At 40.5% G+C, this 20,619-nt stretch overlaps 1 protein-coding gene across 1 annotated transcript in view; it reads left to right on the top strand.

The window, feature by feature from the left end:
• The window catches only part of LOC129721780 (protein jim lovell), a 102,637-nt gene that overhangs the window by 27,734 nt on the left and 54,284 nt on the right, over positions 1-20,619 (top strand). Inside the window, exons 2-3 of the mRNA XM_055674720.1 lie at positions 5,717-7,452; positions 19,987-20,118. Coding sequence (XP_055530695.1) covers positions 5,790-7,452; positions 19,987-20,118 — 1,795 coding nt within the window. The 5' untranslated portion in view covers positions 5,717-5,789. The remainder of the gene's footprint in view (positions 1-5,716; positions 7,453-19,986; positions 20,119-20,619) is intronic.

Here is a 20,619-nt window from a genome sequence, read left to right as displayed (position 1 = left end):
ACAGCGGACCAAAACCGAAGTTCAAGTAAATCATTGTGACCCGTGAGCCGCTCATATGAGTCAGTTCGCAACGGTGTGTGAGCGGTTCAAAGCCCGCAGCATAACACCTAATTTCCATATCGACAAATTGTCAAAGGATGCGAAAACTGACGAAACTGACAACAACCTACTTTCTGAAGAAATTACCCTGGTTATACAAAACGCAAATGAAAATTGGCAACATTTATTCTGTTAAACACCGTAAAAGGTCTATCTGTTCTCAGTTACTTGACAGTGTTTCAGTTCAAAATATATTTATATAAAGGACAAGTTTCGTAGGTATGTACAGGGTGTCACAGTGAGAGTGATACACTTTATTTATGCCATTAAAAACAGATTCCCAGATTTTCATTAAAGGGTTATTAAAAGTGTCCAAAGTATTTATTTATTTATTTGAATTTATTTAACAGACAAAAGTCTGATTAAATGTTGAGTGAGCGGTCAAAATTATAAAAGCGAAGTATTATTTAGTCTTCTCCGATAAGAAAGACAAAACAAGAATGTAACAGAAGCTGGTAGCTTGTTATGTGGAAAACCTTTCAGGTTATGTTACCAATTTGATCCCGTTAAGTGTTAAAATAACAGAAGTTATAACAAAAATGATTTTACTGATATCAAACTTTGTTACTAATGTATCAGCCTTATAACAAAATAAGATAGCATATAAAACAGTATAATAACAACCATTGTTAGAAATATTAGCTTTTAATAGAGACAAAATATTTGTTAGACTAGTTTCAGAAGAACTTCATTTCAGGACTTGTTATTACAACTCATTCAGATTCAGTTTTGTTATCAGAAGCGTATGGGAAAATACAAAATCGTATTAAAATAAGTTATTTGTATCTCCTGTTGGTTGATTCTGTAATCTTTTAGTTATGCTCTTCTGATCGGGTCGTTCAAACATAAGTGATGGTTCTCCAAATTCGAACAAGTTTTCCACAACAGATGTTGTCAATGGTTCGTCGCACCCAAATGTAGTGCGATGGGAGTTGCAACAATCCAGTAGAGCGAAGAGTTCGTTGTGAAGCCTGAAAGTTCAAAAAAAAAAAAAAAAAAACAGCGATCTTGGAGAGTCGATTTCGTTGTTTATCTTATCTTGGCGATAAATACAGCCGGGTAAATTTTTCTTCGTCGTTCGAGTGTGTCTAGGCTGAGTAGATGACAGCGATCGTGATACGGCGGAGGATTTACGGGATTCCGTCAAGGTAGATTTCTTAGCGCAAAACGTAGAAATCGTTTATGCACACGTTCGATGCGTCAATTCTACACAAGCTTTTAAGGCAGTGAGGATTTTTGAAATCTTGGGCAATTTTTGCGATAAATCAGCCGAGCGATGCTGATTAAAAGTCAGCTTAGTATCAAGTAGGACACCAAGGGTGTTTATTCGGTCTACTTTCTTAAGGGCATGACCATCGATTCGGTAACTGAACACTATTGGACTGCTTCTTCGGTAAAAGGTCATAACTTGACATTAAGAAACACTAACGACAAGCCTATTTCGTCGACACCAATCAACAAACGTATCCAACAGCGCTTGTAAACGTTTGCAGTCATCACCAGATTGAGCTGCTAAGTTTAATTTTAGATCGTCAACGAACGTGCAACCGGCTCCAAGAAGCAAGACGATGTCGTTGAAAAAAAAAATAAACAGCAGGTGTCCTAAATTGCTGCCATGAGGAACTCCTGAAAAGTTGGTGAACTAGGACGAAAAACTGGAATCAATCTACACACGAAGAGTTCCATCACACGAATAAAAACTGAGCCATTCAGCAAGAACAAAGTTGCTTACAACTATCTCAAATAATTTCGATGCAGCAGAAAGACTCGTAATGCCGCCAAAATTCCTCACATTCTTACGGTCTCCACTTTCGAAAACAGGAAACATACGACTGCCTTCATATCGCCGGAAATTTAGCTTGCCTGAACAATCTTTAAAAATACGGCACAGGGGTTCCACTAGTGCTGCAGCACAGCGAGCAAAAACTGTGGCTGGTATACCATCTGGACCAGGGCAGCGTGTGTTTACTTCACCCAGCCTTCCAAGCATGTACCTCCGAATACAGAGGTGCTGAGGTAAAACAAAGTAAATTTTCATTGCAATACTGCTGAACTCCTTATTCGCTGGCGATGAATCCTGTTAAAAGCAGAAACTTTCTTCTCCAAATAATTTCTTGGTACTAGGCAGCCAAGATCTTCAATCACATGTTATAGATAGTACTTTTGATAAATTTTCACACCACTCCCCAAATCATGGAACATCACGAAGACACGCTCCATACACACGATCATTTTGCTTGTTCAAAACAGTCTCCTTCCAATAGCGTGCGTCTTTAGTAGCAGTCGAGACCTGGCAACCCTGCCGGTAATATTTCTACGAGATAATACTTGAATCTTTGGCTTCTTGATAACTTCGTATCCTAGATCATTTTTAATTATTTTACTCATTGTGTTATGACTCATGTTCATTTCACGAGCCACTTGGCCGACTAGGCTGGGTTTCGCCGTATACGTCCTTTAACCGCTTTGATCACCGGACCGCAGTCCGCACACTCCGTTTCACCCGGTTACTGATTGGGGACAACCGTGCCAGTTTCTTCGAATCGTTTGATGGTCCTGTACAAGAATAATCTGCTCAAATACACATGTGGCAGCTTTTTTCTGATCTGTATGTATCTTGCTCATTCCAGTGGAATACAAAGTCTTGATTTGTTCTCTACTAAAATCCATTGCAATTTTCCTCTAAAAGAATGGAACATTGCCTTTATCACTTACATACAAATATACTATAAACATGTGTCAACATGTGTCAAAACAAACGCAGCTGATTAACAGGGAAGTCCTCCCTATGCGAAAATGTATGTATCACCTTCACGATGACACCATGTATGTTCCACCATAACTATTGAATACCCGCATCAAACTTCATCAAACTACGCAGTACCTACGCTTACGCATATGTTCGCAACTTATGTTCACTAAGTATTGGATATTGGTATTTCAGGAACCAGACTAAAACTTAGAGTCTAAAACTCGGTGCCCGATGACTTTTTTTTTTAGTTTTTGGAATTCTGCGAAGATCGAATACAATACAATATAGGTATTTTCGGAATTGGTATGACGTCCAAAGATCAATCATTGATGCTCAACTTCTTTCTTTATCTCAAGTTGATCACTTTTAGTATCTAGAGAGCTAAGTCATTCTGAAATTCAAGACGGTGACTTTTGCTCTCATAAAATGCATGAAAACTGATTAATGAATATTGTTGAAATCGGGATGACGTCCAGGGACCAAACATTGATGTTCGGTGCTTTTTTGAATCCAAGATGGCGACATTTGTTTTCTTCAAAGCCACATGTGAAACTAAATTTTTTTTTTTTAATATTGATATCAACCCCTTCCCAAAAACCGAAAAGCGTTCTCCAACGTCATTTTGAAATGCAAGAGCCGAAAGTATATTCAATTAATATTAGTGTTTCCAGAACCGAGACAACGCTTGAAAGCAAAAACTTTGTGTCTTAACGTTCAGCATGGTTTTAGTTGTTTTTCCACATTAAAAGTTCTTAAAAACTTGAGGCAAAATGTGAAGATGACAGCACCTCTATCTCCGAATTGTTGCTCGATGCATGTTCGAAATAAATCTATACAACTATTTAATAACTCATGAATGCTTCAACCAAAAACCAAAAAAAAAAATCCACCAGACTTGGCAAACGAGATGGTCATATAAAAATTGTTAACAAGGAGGGGTAGCCGGTGAAGAAAACGTAAGTCCTTATTGGTTAGGAAGTCATTGTGTATTATAAGAGCTTTGGTGAATTGAATGATTTTTAAGTTTTTGGTTCATATCTAGAGGCCGTAAGTTGGTATCTAGCGATTGAAACATAACGTTCGACGCTATTTAAATCCAATATATGAAACTCATAAATCGTTCGATCGTTTATTTAACCGCCACGACTTGATATAATGATAAAATTATTAATAATATGATAACGGAGAGTCTAAAATATGTTAGAAGTAGCTACTGACGCTGGTGTTTTATCAAATTATATTGAATTAGATATGAAATCCATCTCCTTAGAAGTAAAGGTGTATTTGTTACTCCATAACAGCTAGGCCTGTGTCTGCCAAACTTAGTTCAGGTGTTTCTTGCAGCAGAGAATGGTTATAGGAGTGTTAACTTAAGATTGGCCCCTGATTGATAAAATGATCATCTTACAATTCACTAGTGCCATAGAATATACATTTTCGAGTTCAACTAATCGGATCTCAGTAACTTGTAAGCCACATACCGAATACTCAGTTAGTTTTAAATATTGCTGTTAAACTGTACTCAAAATGTAAATGTCAAGGGGGATAAATTTCAAAGTGTGAGTACACATTTTAATTCTAAAAATAATCAGTTGGTCACTTTTTCATAATTTTTATTAACTCTTAGTGCATTGATATTTTTTAAGTTAGCTCTTGATGAATATTATGATAATATGTTAATGCTTTTGAAACCTTATCAACTTTCAGTATAACTGTAATTAAATTACTTGCAGTGCACTAATACTTATATTTACGATTTGACTGTTTTAGATGGTTATCGAAAATGTTTGTAGCGCTACTACGCTCACTACTTTAATAGTTGTTTTCAATGAGTGGAAAGGATTGCTAAGAGAGTGATTAGGATTTTTCGGCTTTGATTAATATTTTCAGTTTTATTTATTTTAAGATTTACCTGTATATTAACCTGTAGAAATATTGCAAAGCTATGCCAAGGTTTCACCATTGATTTATACATATATTTCAATCTGCGTCTTGCCTAGAGCAAATTGCGCACGGTTATGTGTAACACTAGTTTCGAATAACCGGAAGAGCAGCTTTAATCAAATTTCATCCAACTCTTGAGAGTCGAGAGTATCAACTGCTCCCGCAGTAAAGACCGAATTCGATGCTTCCGACGTTTAGTTTTCTCGATATTTTCCTCCTCCAACAAAACCAGCAACATTCGGCTCCTTGGCATCATCCATCAGGGCTAATATTGTTAAAGTTTCTCGTCAACCGAGACGCGCTGCGACTGCGATAGAGCAGTGATTCTTTAAAAGCAGCGAACTTCTTTTCGCGCGCAAAGTTGTCGTGCGAAACGTTAAACGTTAGAAGAAAATTGAAATTCACTGTCATTTCAACCGGGAGGAAGGAGTAATGTGAGCTGACTACACGGTTCGGCTAGCCCTGGGGTTGGGTGGACTGGTAAATTGAATACTTTTTTTCTTCACTATTCTATAACACTTGTGGTTCTCCGTTCTGCTGATCCTGGTCGGCTGAAACCGGTCGGCGCCTTGTGGCGTGACGCGTATGAGCTTTGAACCTGATCCTGCTGTGTGTACGATGCAGCCAGTTGAAAGCGTGCTGTTAAATAGAGTTCGTGTAAGCAAATTGCCGACTGTTTGCGAATGACTGCTGGGCGCTTGACTGCCTGCCTGACAAATTGAAAAATTGAGCTATTAAATCACGGGTTTCAATGCTTTCCTAGCATGAGCGAAAGAAGTTTCGCTTCGAAATGATAGGTTACGGATCCATTACTTAAGCTACTGTGTTTGCCACGCTAATTCTTTTCGACATAAAAACATTGCAATGCAATCGTAAGTGTTACTGCTATTAATTTGGATATTTCCTCTCCTTTTCTTACAGATAACGGAATCGTTTGAATACCCACCAATCGCCACCACACAACTCGGATGCACAAATTCAGCAACCAAAACTCATGAAAGAGAAATTTGAAATAATGGCGGACCAGGAGCATTACAGCCTTCGGTGGAACAACCACCAGAACCACATTCTACGGGCGTTCGATACGCTACTTCAGACCAAAACCCTGGTGGATGTCACACTAGTCTGTGCCGAGACGAGCATCCGTGCCCACAAGGTCGTCCTGTCGGCTTGCTCACCATTTTTTCAGCGTGTGTTCTCCGAGACGCCCTGCAAACACCCTGTGATAGTGCTGAAAGACTTCCGAGGATGGGTAGTGCAAGCAATTGTGGATTTTATGTACCGCGGTGAGATCAGTGTGCCCCAGGAGCGGTTATCGGTTTTAATACAGGCCGGAGAATCATTGCAGGTTCGAGGATTGGTGGACCATCCAGTGGCCGGTAATACCCCAACTCCGGCACAATCCCCGGAGGACTTTAGTTTGCTTGACTCTTCAATAATATCACCGACATCTCCGTCTCTACCGTCGCCAAACTTTAACCACCTGCATCACGCTAGACATCCGCATCAGAACTCAACCGCAACGAGCATGCTGAGTACCAGTACTCCGAAGTTGCTGCTGCCACCGCAGGTGTTCGCTGATCCTGCTCTGAACCTGCCGAACCCAGATATTTGCACGTCTCCAATGCCCCGACGAAAACAGGCTCGTCCACGGCGGCGATCAGGAGACTGCGCTCCACAGGACCTTACAAGTAAACCCGCAACCCCAATTCCTCATGCTATGGATGGAAAGGACACCGACGATAACAACGAAATTGAACGTGAAAATGAAGATGATATGGAAGACGATGATGATGATATTAAGGAAATCTTACGGAGGAGCGAAAGTGAAGACCGGAAGGAGTCGAAACCATTGAAGACATCGAGCAAAACCGAAGATGACATCGACAAGGATAGTAAAAATAACTCCACAGCATCTACGGTTTCTTTGGGTGCTTTAGACGGACCAGAAAATCTATGCATGAAAAAATCATCCACGACGGGCTCGAATTCTAGCAATTCCGGAAGTATTACGAATAGCAGTGGTTCTCATAAAGAAGCTAACTCCCGTTTGTCGGACCAATCGAACGTAAAGGATAGCCCGCTGGAGCCCACCATTGGACGGTTGTCGCTGAAAGATATCAGGCATCTGAACCGCTCTTCACTAGTCCGATCCATGAATTCCCTGTCGCCTCCACCATCGTTTCACCTGAACAATAACCCACCATCCGGCCTCTCGCATGCCGACAAACGTGTCAAACTGGAAGACCGCGACGACGATCGCCTGGGAGACGACGACGGATCCCATTTTTTAGAACACATGGATTTGGCTCTGGCCGCCCACCAGCACCCGCTCGCCCATTTATCGCATCACAACTCCTCGCCGCAGCTGCGACCCCCGGGTCTGACGCCGGACGGTGACAACAACAACAGTAGTAGTAGTAAAAATAACAACAGCAGCGGTGGTTCGAACAACCGCGATGGAAACCACGGTCATTCCGGTGGCGGCGGAGGTCTCGGTAAGGATCGACCTGGGCCGAAGGATTTTCTCCACAGCCCGACGTTGAATTTTCCCCCCTTCTTCAACCAATCGGACGGTCCGCCGCGGCCGCCACACTCGCCGCTCTCCTTTCCGCACATGCCGTCGGTCTCGTCGCTGACGCTGACACCACCGCACAGTGAGTATCGTTTTCTCAAATGTTTGATAGTTATAAAAATAAATATAAACACTTGATTTTTCAACAGTTTTTGCCTATTTTTTAAGGATTGGAGGGTTATTTTTTCCTCCATACCATGAGTTATCGGTCGGAATTTGTACTAGACGGAATGAGCAATATTTGCTAAATCCAGCGAAAAATATTTGTTTGTTTCTTACGCTAAAAATGTCACGCGGTCAGAAATTTTGTAATTTCTTAACTATGTACGTTCAACTGTCACAAGAATGTACACGAATGTGACCTTTTGTCTGTTGAAATTACTTTGTTGATATAAAAATTGAACACACTGTAATGGATACGTATGGAATAACATCAAATAATGATTCGTAGATTTCACAATTTTCATAACCTTATTCAACCAATTATTCTAAAATAACAACTGTAACAATACTTTTAATAACAATTATTAATAATAAAATTCGAATTTAAATTACCGGTAGCCACTAATCTTACTAGATTAATTGACGGAGACAAGGGTCATTAGCGAGGAAATAGTGACAAAATTTCAGCTCGTACCCGACATTTGAGACACGATTGGACTCCTCCAAATCGTAACGTACGTACATCCGGACACAGCAATCTGCCCATCTCCACATAATAGTCATTTGTCCGAAAATTATAATCACTGCTCGTAGCAGGAGGGTACTGCAGAGGGGGAAAGGAAAACCTTGCGCCCGAAGGGTCACCTAACGGACGCGAGTGAAGAAAACATTGGCTGTATGAACGCAATAAAAATTAAGATATTGCTATTGTTCTGCGAGAAAATGTATCATGGGAAAAACAATGACCATCATATAAAGATATACATATTCATTCACATTCGTCGAGTGCCGAAAATAATTACTACCGTTGCGCAGTTTCAGCTTTTTCGGATTGCCCTGGGGGGGTTGCCAGGTCCGGCCAGACGTTCTCTGGAACTGTTTTCCACACGCACCACCTGATGAGAACACCCGCCCATTAAGATTAGCATCGCTAGGAAAGCTTTCTGATATCATCTCCTATTTCATCTGGCTTAATTTGGGGGCACCATCGCCAAAATGACCCCCGTAGGTGTTTGTGCGAGGCGAAATAAAACGCACCGTTAGAAAGTGGCGTGTGCGTCGTCCTCTCTTTGGCCTAGCAACGTTTCGCATACCTAGGCAGTTTACTACGCTTCCAAAATAATAAAACCGCTCAGCTGCTGAATTATTGGGACGAGAAAATTCGGCACCGACCGTGGACAAGTGGAATTATTTTCCTTTGTTTTCTCGCGGTCGGACCCGGGGTCCTCCCATGTTTCGCTAATGATCCGCGCACATACATACAATCGGCCGTAATGTATTTCGGCTCGAATGCACTAATCGGGTCCGACGTTGTTGCTCCAAGCCGCAGAGCATTCGCATCTTTTTATATATGTGAGAATTTTCCAAATTTCGGCAGTTGTTTGGCGGATTGATGTGTGTGTGTGTTAAAGTTTGTAATGCATGCGAAGCCGTCATCTTATAACGCGGCCAAATGACTCCAACAGCCACTGGACCGTTCATATATGGGTCTTGCGCATCGTGGGAGAGTCGACTTGCGTTAAACTCGGAATGGATCTGTTTTCGTTTCAATTAAAAATTCCAAACTGACCAACTATTTCACATAACGAAACAGATTTGAAGAGCGCAAAGTGAGTGAATGGAAGGCCATCGCTGGCGGTCTTCATTAGGTGGGGAGTAGATAAGCCGAAGCTCGGTATCATAAATTATTAATAACCGTCTAAAATATGTGTGCTTTTCGGGCGAAATAATGGACGATTTGTATTGTTCGTAGTTACGTGATTCTGACGTACATTGAGCGGCAACCGATGTGAACATGTGAACCGGAATTAAAGAAATTGGCTGCGGTGTCTGTGTTTATCAAGCTTCTTTTTTGATCCAATTTTTATTTATAAATACCGCTATTTTTGTTGGATTTTGTGTTCTATTAGAATTGTTTTCGGAATTCTTGAAGACGAAAATAATGACAATAAATGAGTACTAACATACGCCGAATGCACTTAATTGGTGTTAGTACTGGAAATAAAAATTATAACGTTATAAATTTTGTTTCCGGTACTCTTAATCGTGATATACTGGATAAAGCTTACAAGAGCTTATGAAATGAAAATAACGCGGACGAAATCTCTAAGAACAAGGCCACCATGAGATACATCTCACTATTACATTGCGTGGTTATTGAATGTTGATACTGTTGTGTTGAAATAGTAATAGGGGTAAGCGGGGTAAGACCGCCACCTTAAGCATTTCTGTTTGTAGAAAAAAAAGTTGCGGCTGCAATTTCATTTTTTCTTCGCAAAGAGGCTCTACTATTCAATACGCGCATCTAAGAAATAAAAACTGAAATATTTTTGTTTACTTTCCAGCTTTTTTTTCCATTTTAAAAATTCATTGAAAATTTGCAGATCTTTTTCATGCGGGGTAAGCCCGCCCACCAGCGGAGTAAGATCGCCCACCATCTGTTGAGGATAACAAATATTTTAAGGGCCAAAACGGTTGGTTTTATCGATAGAGTGCCTTTGGCAAAGTTGTTTTTTTTTATTTTTTTTTATTTTTTTTAAAGAACAAAATTACTATCTGAAACTTTACCCACAATTCTATACTAGTCAAACGAACCGGCCAAAAAAATTTTTCTTTACAAAATTTGAGCTATTCAATTTTTTTTCACTCCATTATCCAACAACCATCAAAGTTGAGCTAACCTTTTGTAGATTTTGCCGGCAAAGATATGATTATTTTGAAAAAAAAAAATTTAATTCTATTTTTTTATCTTTCCTTTAAATTTTTTTTACAGAGTATACTTTTTTCGGAAGGACAAAACTACTATTAACTACTATTTTCAACTCTGCCGGAAACGCCATACCGGTCAAACAAACCGTTCTGGCTCTAATTTTTTTTGTTCATTAATACCATCTTTACACAAGTTAACTTTTTTCAAGAATTAGTTTTGTTAAAAAATATTACTAGGAAACTTGAACGAAATCGAAAATGGTCGATTAACATCGTTGTCTTATGTGGCTTGAAATTGCTTTACTGATCCTGTAAACATTCCCTTTGTAGTGTCGATGCATTTGGGTCTCGAAGCAAAACAACAAACAGTTATATACGTGGCGGTTTACCCCATGTATAGTGGGCGGCTTTACCCCCAGAGGAACATTTTCATATTTCACCGAAAAAGTAGTCAAAGTTACAAGATTCCTCACGGCTTTCGATATTTCCGAAAGGAAACAGATTCAGGCAACCGATTAAACGTATATTCACAAACAAAACAATAGATTTTTAGACAGAAAAGCCTTAAGTCCCGTTGCCGCAAAACACTAGCGCATTGACTGGTTGCCAGCTGAAATGTTGTTTTTTTTTTATTTCTGTGACCGTTCGCGCACTATCAAAGCAGAAAAGGGTGCAAAATGTTATGTAATTATGCTGTAATAGACACGCTAAAGAAATTTTTCAATTATTATATAACTTGGTAGTAAATCTACGGTGGACGGTCTTACCCCGCAGGGCGGTCTTACCCTGTTTACCCCTACTGAGCGCAATCAAAATAGCGTGCACGGTATCCATAGCAAACTGCCCAATATAGAAGCAAAGTAGAATACGTTTGCATAACTTAGAATACTTGAATTGACACATTGGTACTGAATATAATAATTGGCGAAGTTCCATATATTTAATGTCTAAAAACTTAAAAGCGTGCACACTGTATCAATGTATTGGCTGTACAGTATTAATTTTTATATCAACACATTGTATATGGGTACTTTTTGAATTACAATAACATCGTGATCACGTAAATTTGCTGTATTAATATGTTCGCTCTGTAGACCATTGAAAAAAATCAAAAAAAAAATTACCGATTCAAAAAAATAAGTCCTAAAAATCAAATCAAAAAATTGTTCGTACACTAGAGCTCTTTCAAATATTAGTCGTGTAAACTAGCTTGTATCAGTCTATCAGAAACCGGAGCGTGTGTTGCATTTCGACGAAGAAAACTTTAATGTTGTGAAGTTATTACAAATTCAGATTCAGTTAATTTGTTAACCTATTTGATAATTTGCAGTTAATTTCACTTCTAGATAAAAAACTACCCATTAAAAGTGTAAACTGACAGAGGCTCATGCGTCTGAAGCCATAGGAATCAAAACAAAAGAAAAAAAAACATACAGATACGCACATGAGACAAAATACTTCCCAGACGTCTCCTTTAATTTGATCGAGCCAATGTGGACCCTACTCGTGTTAATTCCCGCTCTTCGTATCATACTTTCAAGGAATATGTTGAACAATTAGCATGAAACTTCATCACCTTATGCACCTTTGCTATGATCCGCCCTGTTAATTTATCCGAGAATTCCTCGTTCTCGTGTATGATTTCCGTAGTTGTCCTCGATCTATTGTTTCGTACACTGCACACTGGGAAAAAACGGACCCAAATTCCCACTAAATTATTGCCGCTGAGCTGGCAACCTGAGATATAGTATTTCTTATGTAAAACTGGTCAAAAAATCGATTGGTGATAGTTTCATCTTGTGCAGGGCACGGGAAAAGGCATATATTCCCAAAAATACGCAAAAATAGGGTGAAAAGGGGCAAAACAGACCATTTCCGTGCTCTGCGCGAAATGAATCTATCACCAATCGATTTTTTGACCAATTTTACATAAGAAATGCTACATTTCAGGTTGCCAGTCTAGCGGCGATTTTTAATGAAAAACCCGGAACCCACATTTCCACTAAATAATCGCCGCTGGACTAACAACCTGAAATATAGCATTTATTATGTGAAATTGATCAATAAATCGATTGGTGATGGTTTCATTTTGTGCAGGGCACGGAAAATAGTCTATTTTGCCCCTTTTCACCACATTTTTGCGTATTTTTGGGAATATAGGCCTTTTCCCATACCTTGCTTTTACTCATGCTGAGCAACCTTAAGCTGAACAGCTAAAGCCCTTGGTCTCCCCGGGACCGCCGTTAGGCATTACTTCAGGGAGAGGGCCAGTCGTGCTTTTTGCAATTACCTCTACGGGTAGCAGAGCAGCCTATACAGGCCAGTTAGTTAACCGTTAACTAACTGGGGCACATCGATGGTTTCCCGTCGATTGGTGCCCTGCAAAATACGAACGATCTGTGATGCGGCCTTGATGACCGCATCCAAGATTTCCCTATTCTCACGCATACTACGCACAATGTTTTCTGGCGTGGTGTCCGTCCCACTTATTGTCAGCATTTCGTACCTTTTCCGCTCGAAACGCGGACATGTGAAGAACACATGCTCCGCGTTTTCGTCCGCACCCGTACAAGCGGGGCACATAGGGGACTCGGCGTACCCGAACCTATGCAGGTACTGCCTAAAGCAGCCATGGCCTGACAGGATCTGTGTCAGATGGGAGGTTACTTCCCCATGGCGCCTATTAATCTAGCATGATAACTCTGGAATGAGTCGGTGTGTCCATCTACCTTTTGTAGTGTTGGACCACTCCCGCTGCCACCTGGCCATTGAAGATGGCCGTATGGTGTTGCGTATACCACTCGTGTCGCGTTGGTCGAAGCACTCTACATCCTCTTTGGCGATGATGCTGATGCGGACCGCCGAGCTGTTTGCCATCATGCGAGATAGCGCCGCCACAGCCATGAAAGTTTTCTTGCAGGTATAATCGACGTGGCTCCCGAACGTGAGCTTGTCGTCGATCATAACCCCCAAAAGCTTCAGGGAGCGTTTTGAGGCGATAGTGCATGCGCCAGCACTGATCGATGCCTCCTGCTCCGACTTTCTGTTATTTACAACAATAACCTCAGTCTTATAGTGCGCTGGCTCCAGTTTCCTGGAGTGCATCCAGTCTTCCACTACGCGTATGCTCTGCACAGGATGAAACTATCACCAATCGATTTATTGACCAATTTTACATAAGAAATGCTATATTTCAGGTTGCCAGCTCAGCGGCATTAATTCAGTGGGAATTTGGGTCCGTTTTTCCCAGTGTGCACTGTTTTGAAATCGATGAAAATATGATGCGTGGATACGATTTACTTACTTTACTTTTACTTTTACGGCGACAGACCGATTATCGATCCAATGTCGAATCCAGAATACGTCGCCATGTCACTTGGTCTTGGGCTGCTATCAAAGATGACAAGAACAAGATACCTGACTTCCATTTTTTTCATACATTATATCCACCCTAACAACGGTTAGTGCTGCTATCTGATGACTTAAATGCGCATAAAACTGGTTATTAGCAAAATCGATTTATCGTGCATAATCCGCCGGGCAAGAATATTGAAAATTAGATAGCAGGATCATGATGGGACATTAAAAAAATCGCTTCACCTTTCGTCACCTTGCCGCCATATCAAACTACCAGTATACAAATTAGTTCGACTCTCAGGTATCTTGTACTATTCATCTTTGCTGCTAGCCCCCAATCTCCCCTAACACCTATTTCGCGGGCATTCTCGTCGAGAGCACACGTCCAACGAGCGCGGGGTCTACCTCGAAGTCGACGGTCTCTATCGGGATCTCTGCTTAATATAGTCTTCGCTGGTCGTTTTTCTGGCATTCTAGCTACATGCCCAGCCTACTGCAACCTGCCGTGTTTGATACGCTTAACTATATCCGCGATTTGTATACCTGGTACACTTCAAGGTTCATGCGTCTGCGCCAAACACCATTTTCTAGTTGGCCGCCAGGGATTGAACGCAAAATCCTACACTCAAAAACAACAAGATCAGCCTCTTTCAACACCCATGCTTCATGGGCGTAGAACGCCACGGGAAGGATTAGTGTTTTGTAGAGTGCAAGTTTAGTACGGGTTTGCAGACTGCAGGACCTCAGCTGGTTTCGCAATTCGTAAAAGGCTATGTTTGCAGCTGCTATCCGTCGTTCTATCTAAATTAAATTCATCAACTACTTCAGAAGTTTCCCCTTCTAACACCACCTCAGCACCGACATCCGTCGGACTACTACGCTCTCTACCAGCCACCATGTATTTCGTTTTGACAGAGGTAATGATGAGCCCTATTCTCGCAGCTTCCCTCCTGAGGGTCCGAGGGCCTCTTCCACTGCTTTACAGTTGATAACAAAGATGTAGATTTGTGAGCATGTGAAGCATGTGAGACTTCGTAATGATGGTGCAGCTTCTTTGCACGCCAGCCCTCAGTATAGCACCCTTCATTGCGATGTTGAACAATGAGTTTGACAGCCCGTCTTCCTGCTTCAAACCATCTAACGTCACGAAGGAGTCCGATATCCCACCGGCTATCCTGACGCATGAAGTAGAGCCTTCAAGGGTGGCAAGTATCAGCCTAATTAGTTTTGATGCGAAACCATGTTCGAGCATAATTTGCCATAACTCATTTCTCCTAGCTGTATCGTACGCTGCCCTAAAGTCTATGAACAGATGGTGAATCTGCAAGTTGAATTCTCGAAATTTATCGAGGATCTGTTGCAGGGTGAACATTTGGTCCATAGTGGAGCGTTCCCCTCAAAAACCGCATCGGTAATCGCAAACAAAGGTCTCCGACTACGGCTGCATTATATGGAACAGAATACGGTAGAGAATTTTGACAACGGTATTGAGAAGGGTTATGCCTCGATAATTACTATTGCCCAGGAGGTGGCCTTTATTGTAGATCGGACATATGAGACTCTCCAACCAGTCCGAGGGTAATTCTTCATCGTACCACACTCTCAGCATGATCCAGACTTTAAAGAGTTTGGTTGAAATGCCACCCTTACCAGCCACCGTGCAGTTCTTCAGCTATTTCACTGCTTTCTTCACCTCGTCCATGGATGGTGGGTCCACAGCTTTGCCATTCTTCTCAATTACCATCCTGCTCCTTTCCACTATACTGTTTTCTTCACCATTCAGCAGCACACTAAAGTGTTCTTTCCTACGCCTGGCGACTTCCGTTCTATCCCAAGTAACAAAACTGACGCGGTTCTTTTCATCCGTCGCTCGCTGGCACTCAGCGTCAAACCACTCACTGGACGTGGCTGTCGCAGATGTACCCAACACTTCTCCCGCTTTGGTGCTTATTGGATCTCAACGTAAAACTTCCACGTGTTTCTGCCAAGGACTCGCTCTTCAAGCTCTTCGTTATCACGATCTTTCCGATGACGCTTCTTTTGTCTCAGAATGACGTTGTTCTGTGCACGGTTGAGCTGTAATAGTTTGTTTATAGACGATTTTTCTCTGTCATTGCTGCTCGTATACCCCTTCATACCGAGCGTTTCTGCCGATCGGTGCAGTACATCTCATTGGCAACCCAGCAAACCAGAAGTCGTATAAGGATGTTAATTCTTAGTCGCTCAAATGTGAAATTACATAAGATGCAACATTAAATTTGTTTATATCGTATAGAATTTAAATCCTATACAACGCAATATTAGGTTATATATGAGGCAATTTGACGTGTCGTATAAAATTGTAAAATGCGTCAATCCTCAAAGTCGTATAGATGCAATTTAAAGTTTCAAATTAGACAATGCACAATGGTCCAGAAACCGAATTTAGTAGGAAATTTGGGTCTAGAGCTCTATAGCAACATTTTAGAGAAAATCTTTCTTCTACAAAGTTGTTACATATGATAAGGCGCTCATTTAAAAATTATCAAAAATTAGGATGACCAACATTTTCGATGCAATCAAGTATCTAACTTTTTTATCTTTGTAGATAGAAGAAAAATTTAATCTACAATGTTATAGATCCATCAATTTTAAGTAACTTTGTAAAATAAACTTTTTCCCTATCTTTGAAAACAACCGATTTATATTGAAAAAACGTATTTTACGCTGTAACTTTTTTATTTAAAGTTTCATCTCAAAACAGTCTCTGAACGACTTTTAGAGCTTTTTAAGAGAAACAATTTGCAACGCTGACATCGTAAATATCTCAATTTAACTCAAAGTTATTATTATTTTTCATCAAAAAATATGTGTTTTTCATTTGTATGTCATTCATTTTGGGGCAAACATAAAAAATATCTTTTGGTCTCATTTTGAAGGGCATACTTGACTCTATAAATGGAGGAACTTTTAGAAATATGTTTTATTTTAAATTTGAGTAAGTTCAATTTAAAAACAAGCCGAAAATTTCAATAATTTTATACATTATGCATATAAAAGCACCCAGATTTATGTTTTGGTATTTTTTTTTATAACTAGACGTAATTACCTTTAATTTGACCCAAAAAGATCGAAAATCGACCAACTGGTTCAAAAGTTATGAACTTTTTTTAAATAACATACATCGAATATAGCCGTTTTTTTATGGTCACCCACAAAAAATACTAGATAGCGATCGATAGTACCTTCTACGATGCTGGTCTAACAAGCCAGTCGTCGTATGTTCTAGTCCCGACTCGGAAGAGACTGTTGGTGTCAGAAGGATCGTAGCGCTAGCCCCGCAATTGTCATGTACTATAACAGTTGGCTGCGAAGTCTGTGTATAATAAACAGAAGGTCGAGTTACGATACGGAATGTAGCACCAAGGCTTTGCTCTGCTTCTGATCGATATGAGTCGATATACCTTAGCTTATCATACATTTCCAAGCTGCTTTACTGTACGTAAGAGTCGTCTTCACTCCACTCGGTCCATGGATGCAGTTCGCCAGACCGTAGTCTGCGTAGGGTTCGCAGGTCGTCTTCCACCTGAACGATCCTCCTTGCCCGCTATGCTCCACTCCGTCTCGTCCCTGACGGATTGATTTAAAAAACTATATTTGCTGGGTTGTCGTCCGACATCCCTACGACATGTCCAGCCCACCCCAACCTGCCAATCTTAGCGGTGTGGATGTTATATGGTTCGTTGGTTATTCTCCTCAACCTTCTCCACGTTCCGTTCTCTTTCTGCAGTCCACCGAAGATGGCACGCAACATTTGCCGCTCGAAGACCACAAGTGCTTGTTGGTCTTCCATATCTCATGGCCATAGAGGATTACCTGGGGTGACATTGCGCATTTCGTTTCGAGTAACTCGAGCAAAACTTAATGATCGCTGGTGGGTGTTACGTTTTGTTTTTCGTATTTTTTTCGACTTTGCGGGTTAGACGAGCCGAAGGACAAATGACAATGACAGCTCCTTTTGAGCTGAAAGCTAAACTGGCAGTATGTGACGTACTCGAAAATAGTGAAAATCGCTCGAATCGAGTTGCACAATGCCACCCCTGTTTAATCAGTGTCCTGCTCAACTTGGTGCGGCAGCGGATTCTGCTCGAAAAGAGCGTCGTCCGAAGATTAAAGTATGCGTGAATCCCTCTGCTAAGATCGTTGTCGGTAGTTACCAGTGAGTTCGGGTACACGAATTCTTCGATCACCTCGATTTCATATTTACCAACTTGGACTTGAGGTGGGAGGTTAGCACTATCTTATCTGAACCTATGTCTTACAATTCGTCAGTCCAATCTGTTTCGTTTCGGCCTTCATTCCGTTGTACGTATCCGCCATTTTCATAAATGTCCGAGCCACGATGTTGACAGTGCCCCACGAACTGTTCCGCAAATGGAGCTAGTCGTCGGTTCGGTAGAGTGATTGTACGCTAATTGCAGCACTGCAACTTGTCATTCTTTCATCCACTCCTCCGGTACTCATTCTTCCACCCGATCCTTGCACGGCTTTATCCAGTGTTTTTCCATCGTATAATAACAGCTCGCTGAGAATATGATCCATTTCTGGAAGTTTACTGTTTTTCAGCCTGCCAATCTCCTACTTAATCTCCAGGATATCAGGGTTTTTAATCCTGTTGTCTTATCGTCGCACATAGGAGTATTTGAATCAAAAAGCTGGCTAAAAGTCCAGTTCGCTCTATATTGGTAGTAATTGGATCTATTTACATCAAAAACGTGTTATTTTCGTTAAGTACGTCACGCAAATTCTACAACAAAAAGAGTAACTTTACCCCTTTTGTGAAATAGTGACTTATAAGAAAAAATAGTATATTTTACCTATTTGAATTCTACAACACTACGTGATAGAAATCTCCAGATAATCAACTACCGTAAGCAGAACTCGAAAAACAGAAATTATCTTTCTTTTTTTCTTATTTGAAGAATTGTTATAATTAAGAGCACGAAGAGTATCGGCATAATACAACTATTACAAAAATTTTGAATATCCAGTCATTGCGAGACTTGAAAACCCCACGATATCATCGTGTAGGTTAAATATCCTGCACGCGATGTTGTTGTTCAAACTATCTACCACCCGGTTGTTTGAATTTCATACCTAAAGGGTAAACGCTTTATTATTCATCTCAACAGGTTGGTGCACCTATAATCATCTTATTTCTCTCATTTGTCAAATTTTCCGTCAAATTTCTACAAATTTTTGAAAGTAAATCTATTTGCTTCTCGATTTTCTCAAGTGGCTAAAAGTTTTACGTTGAAAATATGGTAAAATTTGACGATAAATTGATCAAAAAGGCGTGATAAGATGGATATAGGTACTGAGATGAATATGGGAGCGGTTCCCCTATATGATTTTCAGACGAAAAGAAAAAAAAACGCGTTTCATTTTTGTGCTAACCTGCTTAATAATTCTCTGTTTTTACTCGTAGACGCAAAAAATTTATATTGAATATGAAAACTGATACAAATCCATGCATCCAAAGCATTGAAAATTTAAAAAAATTAGATATACGTATGAACCAAAACATAGTTTCAAATTTGTTGTTAACTTGTCATAATTAGGATCCTACTGTTATCGTTAATTAATGTCACACGATTTGATGTGACACGAATTCGATTATAGTCATTCAAACTGTTTGAATATAAAATCTTCTCAAAAGATACAAAAATTCAAAAAAAAAAACACACAAAGACTTCATATATAAACTATAGTGTTCCTCATTAACCCACCCACATGAGACCAATTTTTGTGCAGGTTTCTACACGTGAAATGAATTGCCTAACGCGTACGCAATTTCCATTACACACACTAATGTAAATCCGCTAAAATATGCGTGAAAAAGGTCGCAATTTTTCATGGGCAGCTCTTCTATCCGCCAACAGACGGCACGACAAGCGTACTTTATTCGTCGATGCTTTTTTTGTTTCTCAGATCACTGACACCAAAACAAAACATTTTGAAAATAAAATGTTACTCATCTTACCAGAGCCGGATTTAGGGGCCCCATTTTTGGGCCCCCACAAATCGAGTATTTATAGGTATTTTAAATCTTGTTAAAAACAGATTTTCAATAAAAAACATTTTTTCTTACATTTCTCTTTTATTTGCAATCTGTGATCAGTGCTGTGTGATTATTTCAAAAAGAATAAGCGCGTTGGAATTTGACAACAAATAGAGTATTTTTTGTATGCAAGATCTGCCCTGGGGCTCCACAGAGAAAAGTTGCACATGATACAATATCAAAATCAGTTAAATGTTCAATACTCGTGTATACCAAAACTACTTTACACAAGTAGTTTAAAATGCTGGATCCAAACTCCATTTTTTTTCTCTATCTACTTCCCACTAGTGTTCGGTCTGGATTCCCCGCTTGGTCTCTTCCCGCCCGGTATGGACCCGGGCAAGATCTACAGTCCGCTGATGGAGATGTCCGACCCGCGAGGAATGCATCACGATGGGCCGCCATTTCTGAAAAAGAAACGTAAGTAGCACTCATTCATTTGCTGTGTTAGCTCATGTACTCTAATTTGACCGCTCCAAAGTGACTGCAACTGCGAAAACCGCAGAAAACACACAAAAACAACACCAACAAGTCCAAAATTCGTTCGCAATGTAAATTAATTACTATCATATCTGACAGGGATCTCTAGGTCGACAGAAAAAAAACAACACAGAGAACACCCTTCTGTCTAGGCAGTTTGCACCAATCTCAACCACTGCAATGCTGCAAGTTCAAAGTCTGCAGCGCAGTCCGCGTAGAGTTCACCGCCGTCAACATCGTTGTCATTATTATTGATGTAACCGTTGAAAGAAGTTGAAAGTTACATACCGAAACTGCAACCGTCCCTTGGTAAGGTGGTGAACCCAATTCTAGTTTGAGAGCCAACCAGTTTTTTATCGTGTTCAGCTGATGGAACCGAAGTTCCGAAATCAGTCCAAACATACAGACGGGCAGGCATGGTCGGCGGTGGGTCGAACTTTT

Source organism: Wyeomyia smithii, chromosome 2 (assembly GCF_029784165.1).
Source record: "Wyeomyia smithii strain HCP4-BCI-WySm-NY-G18 chromosome 2, ASM2978416v1, whole genome shotgun sequence".
NCBI lineage: Eukaryota > Metazoa > Arthropoda > Insecta > Diptera > Culicidae > Wyeomyia > Wyeomyia smithii.
Note: the sequence above shows the minus strand (reverse complement) of the source record. Positions and strands in the feature narration are given on the sequence as shown.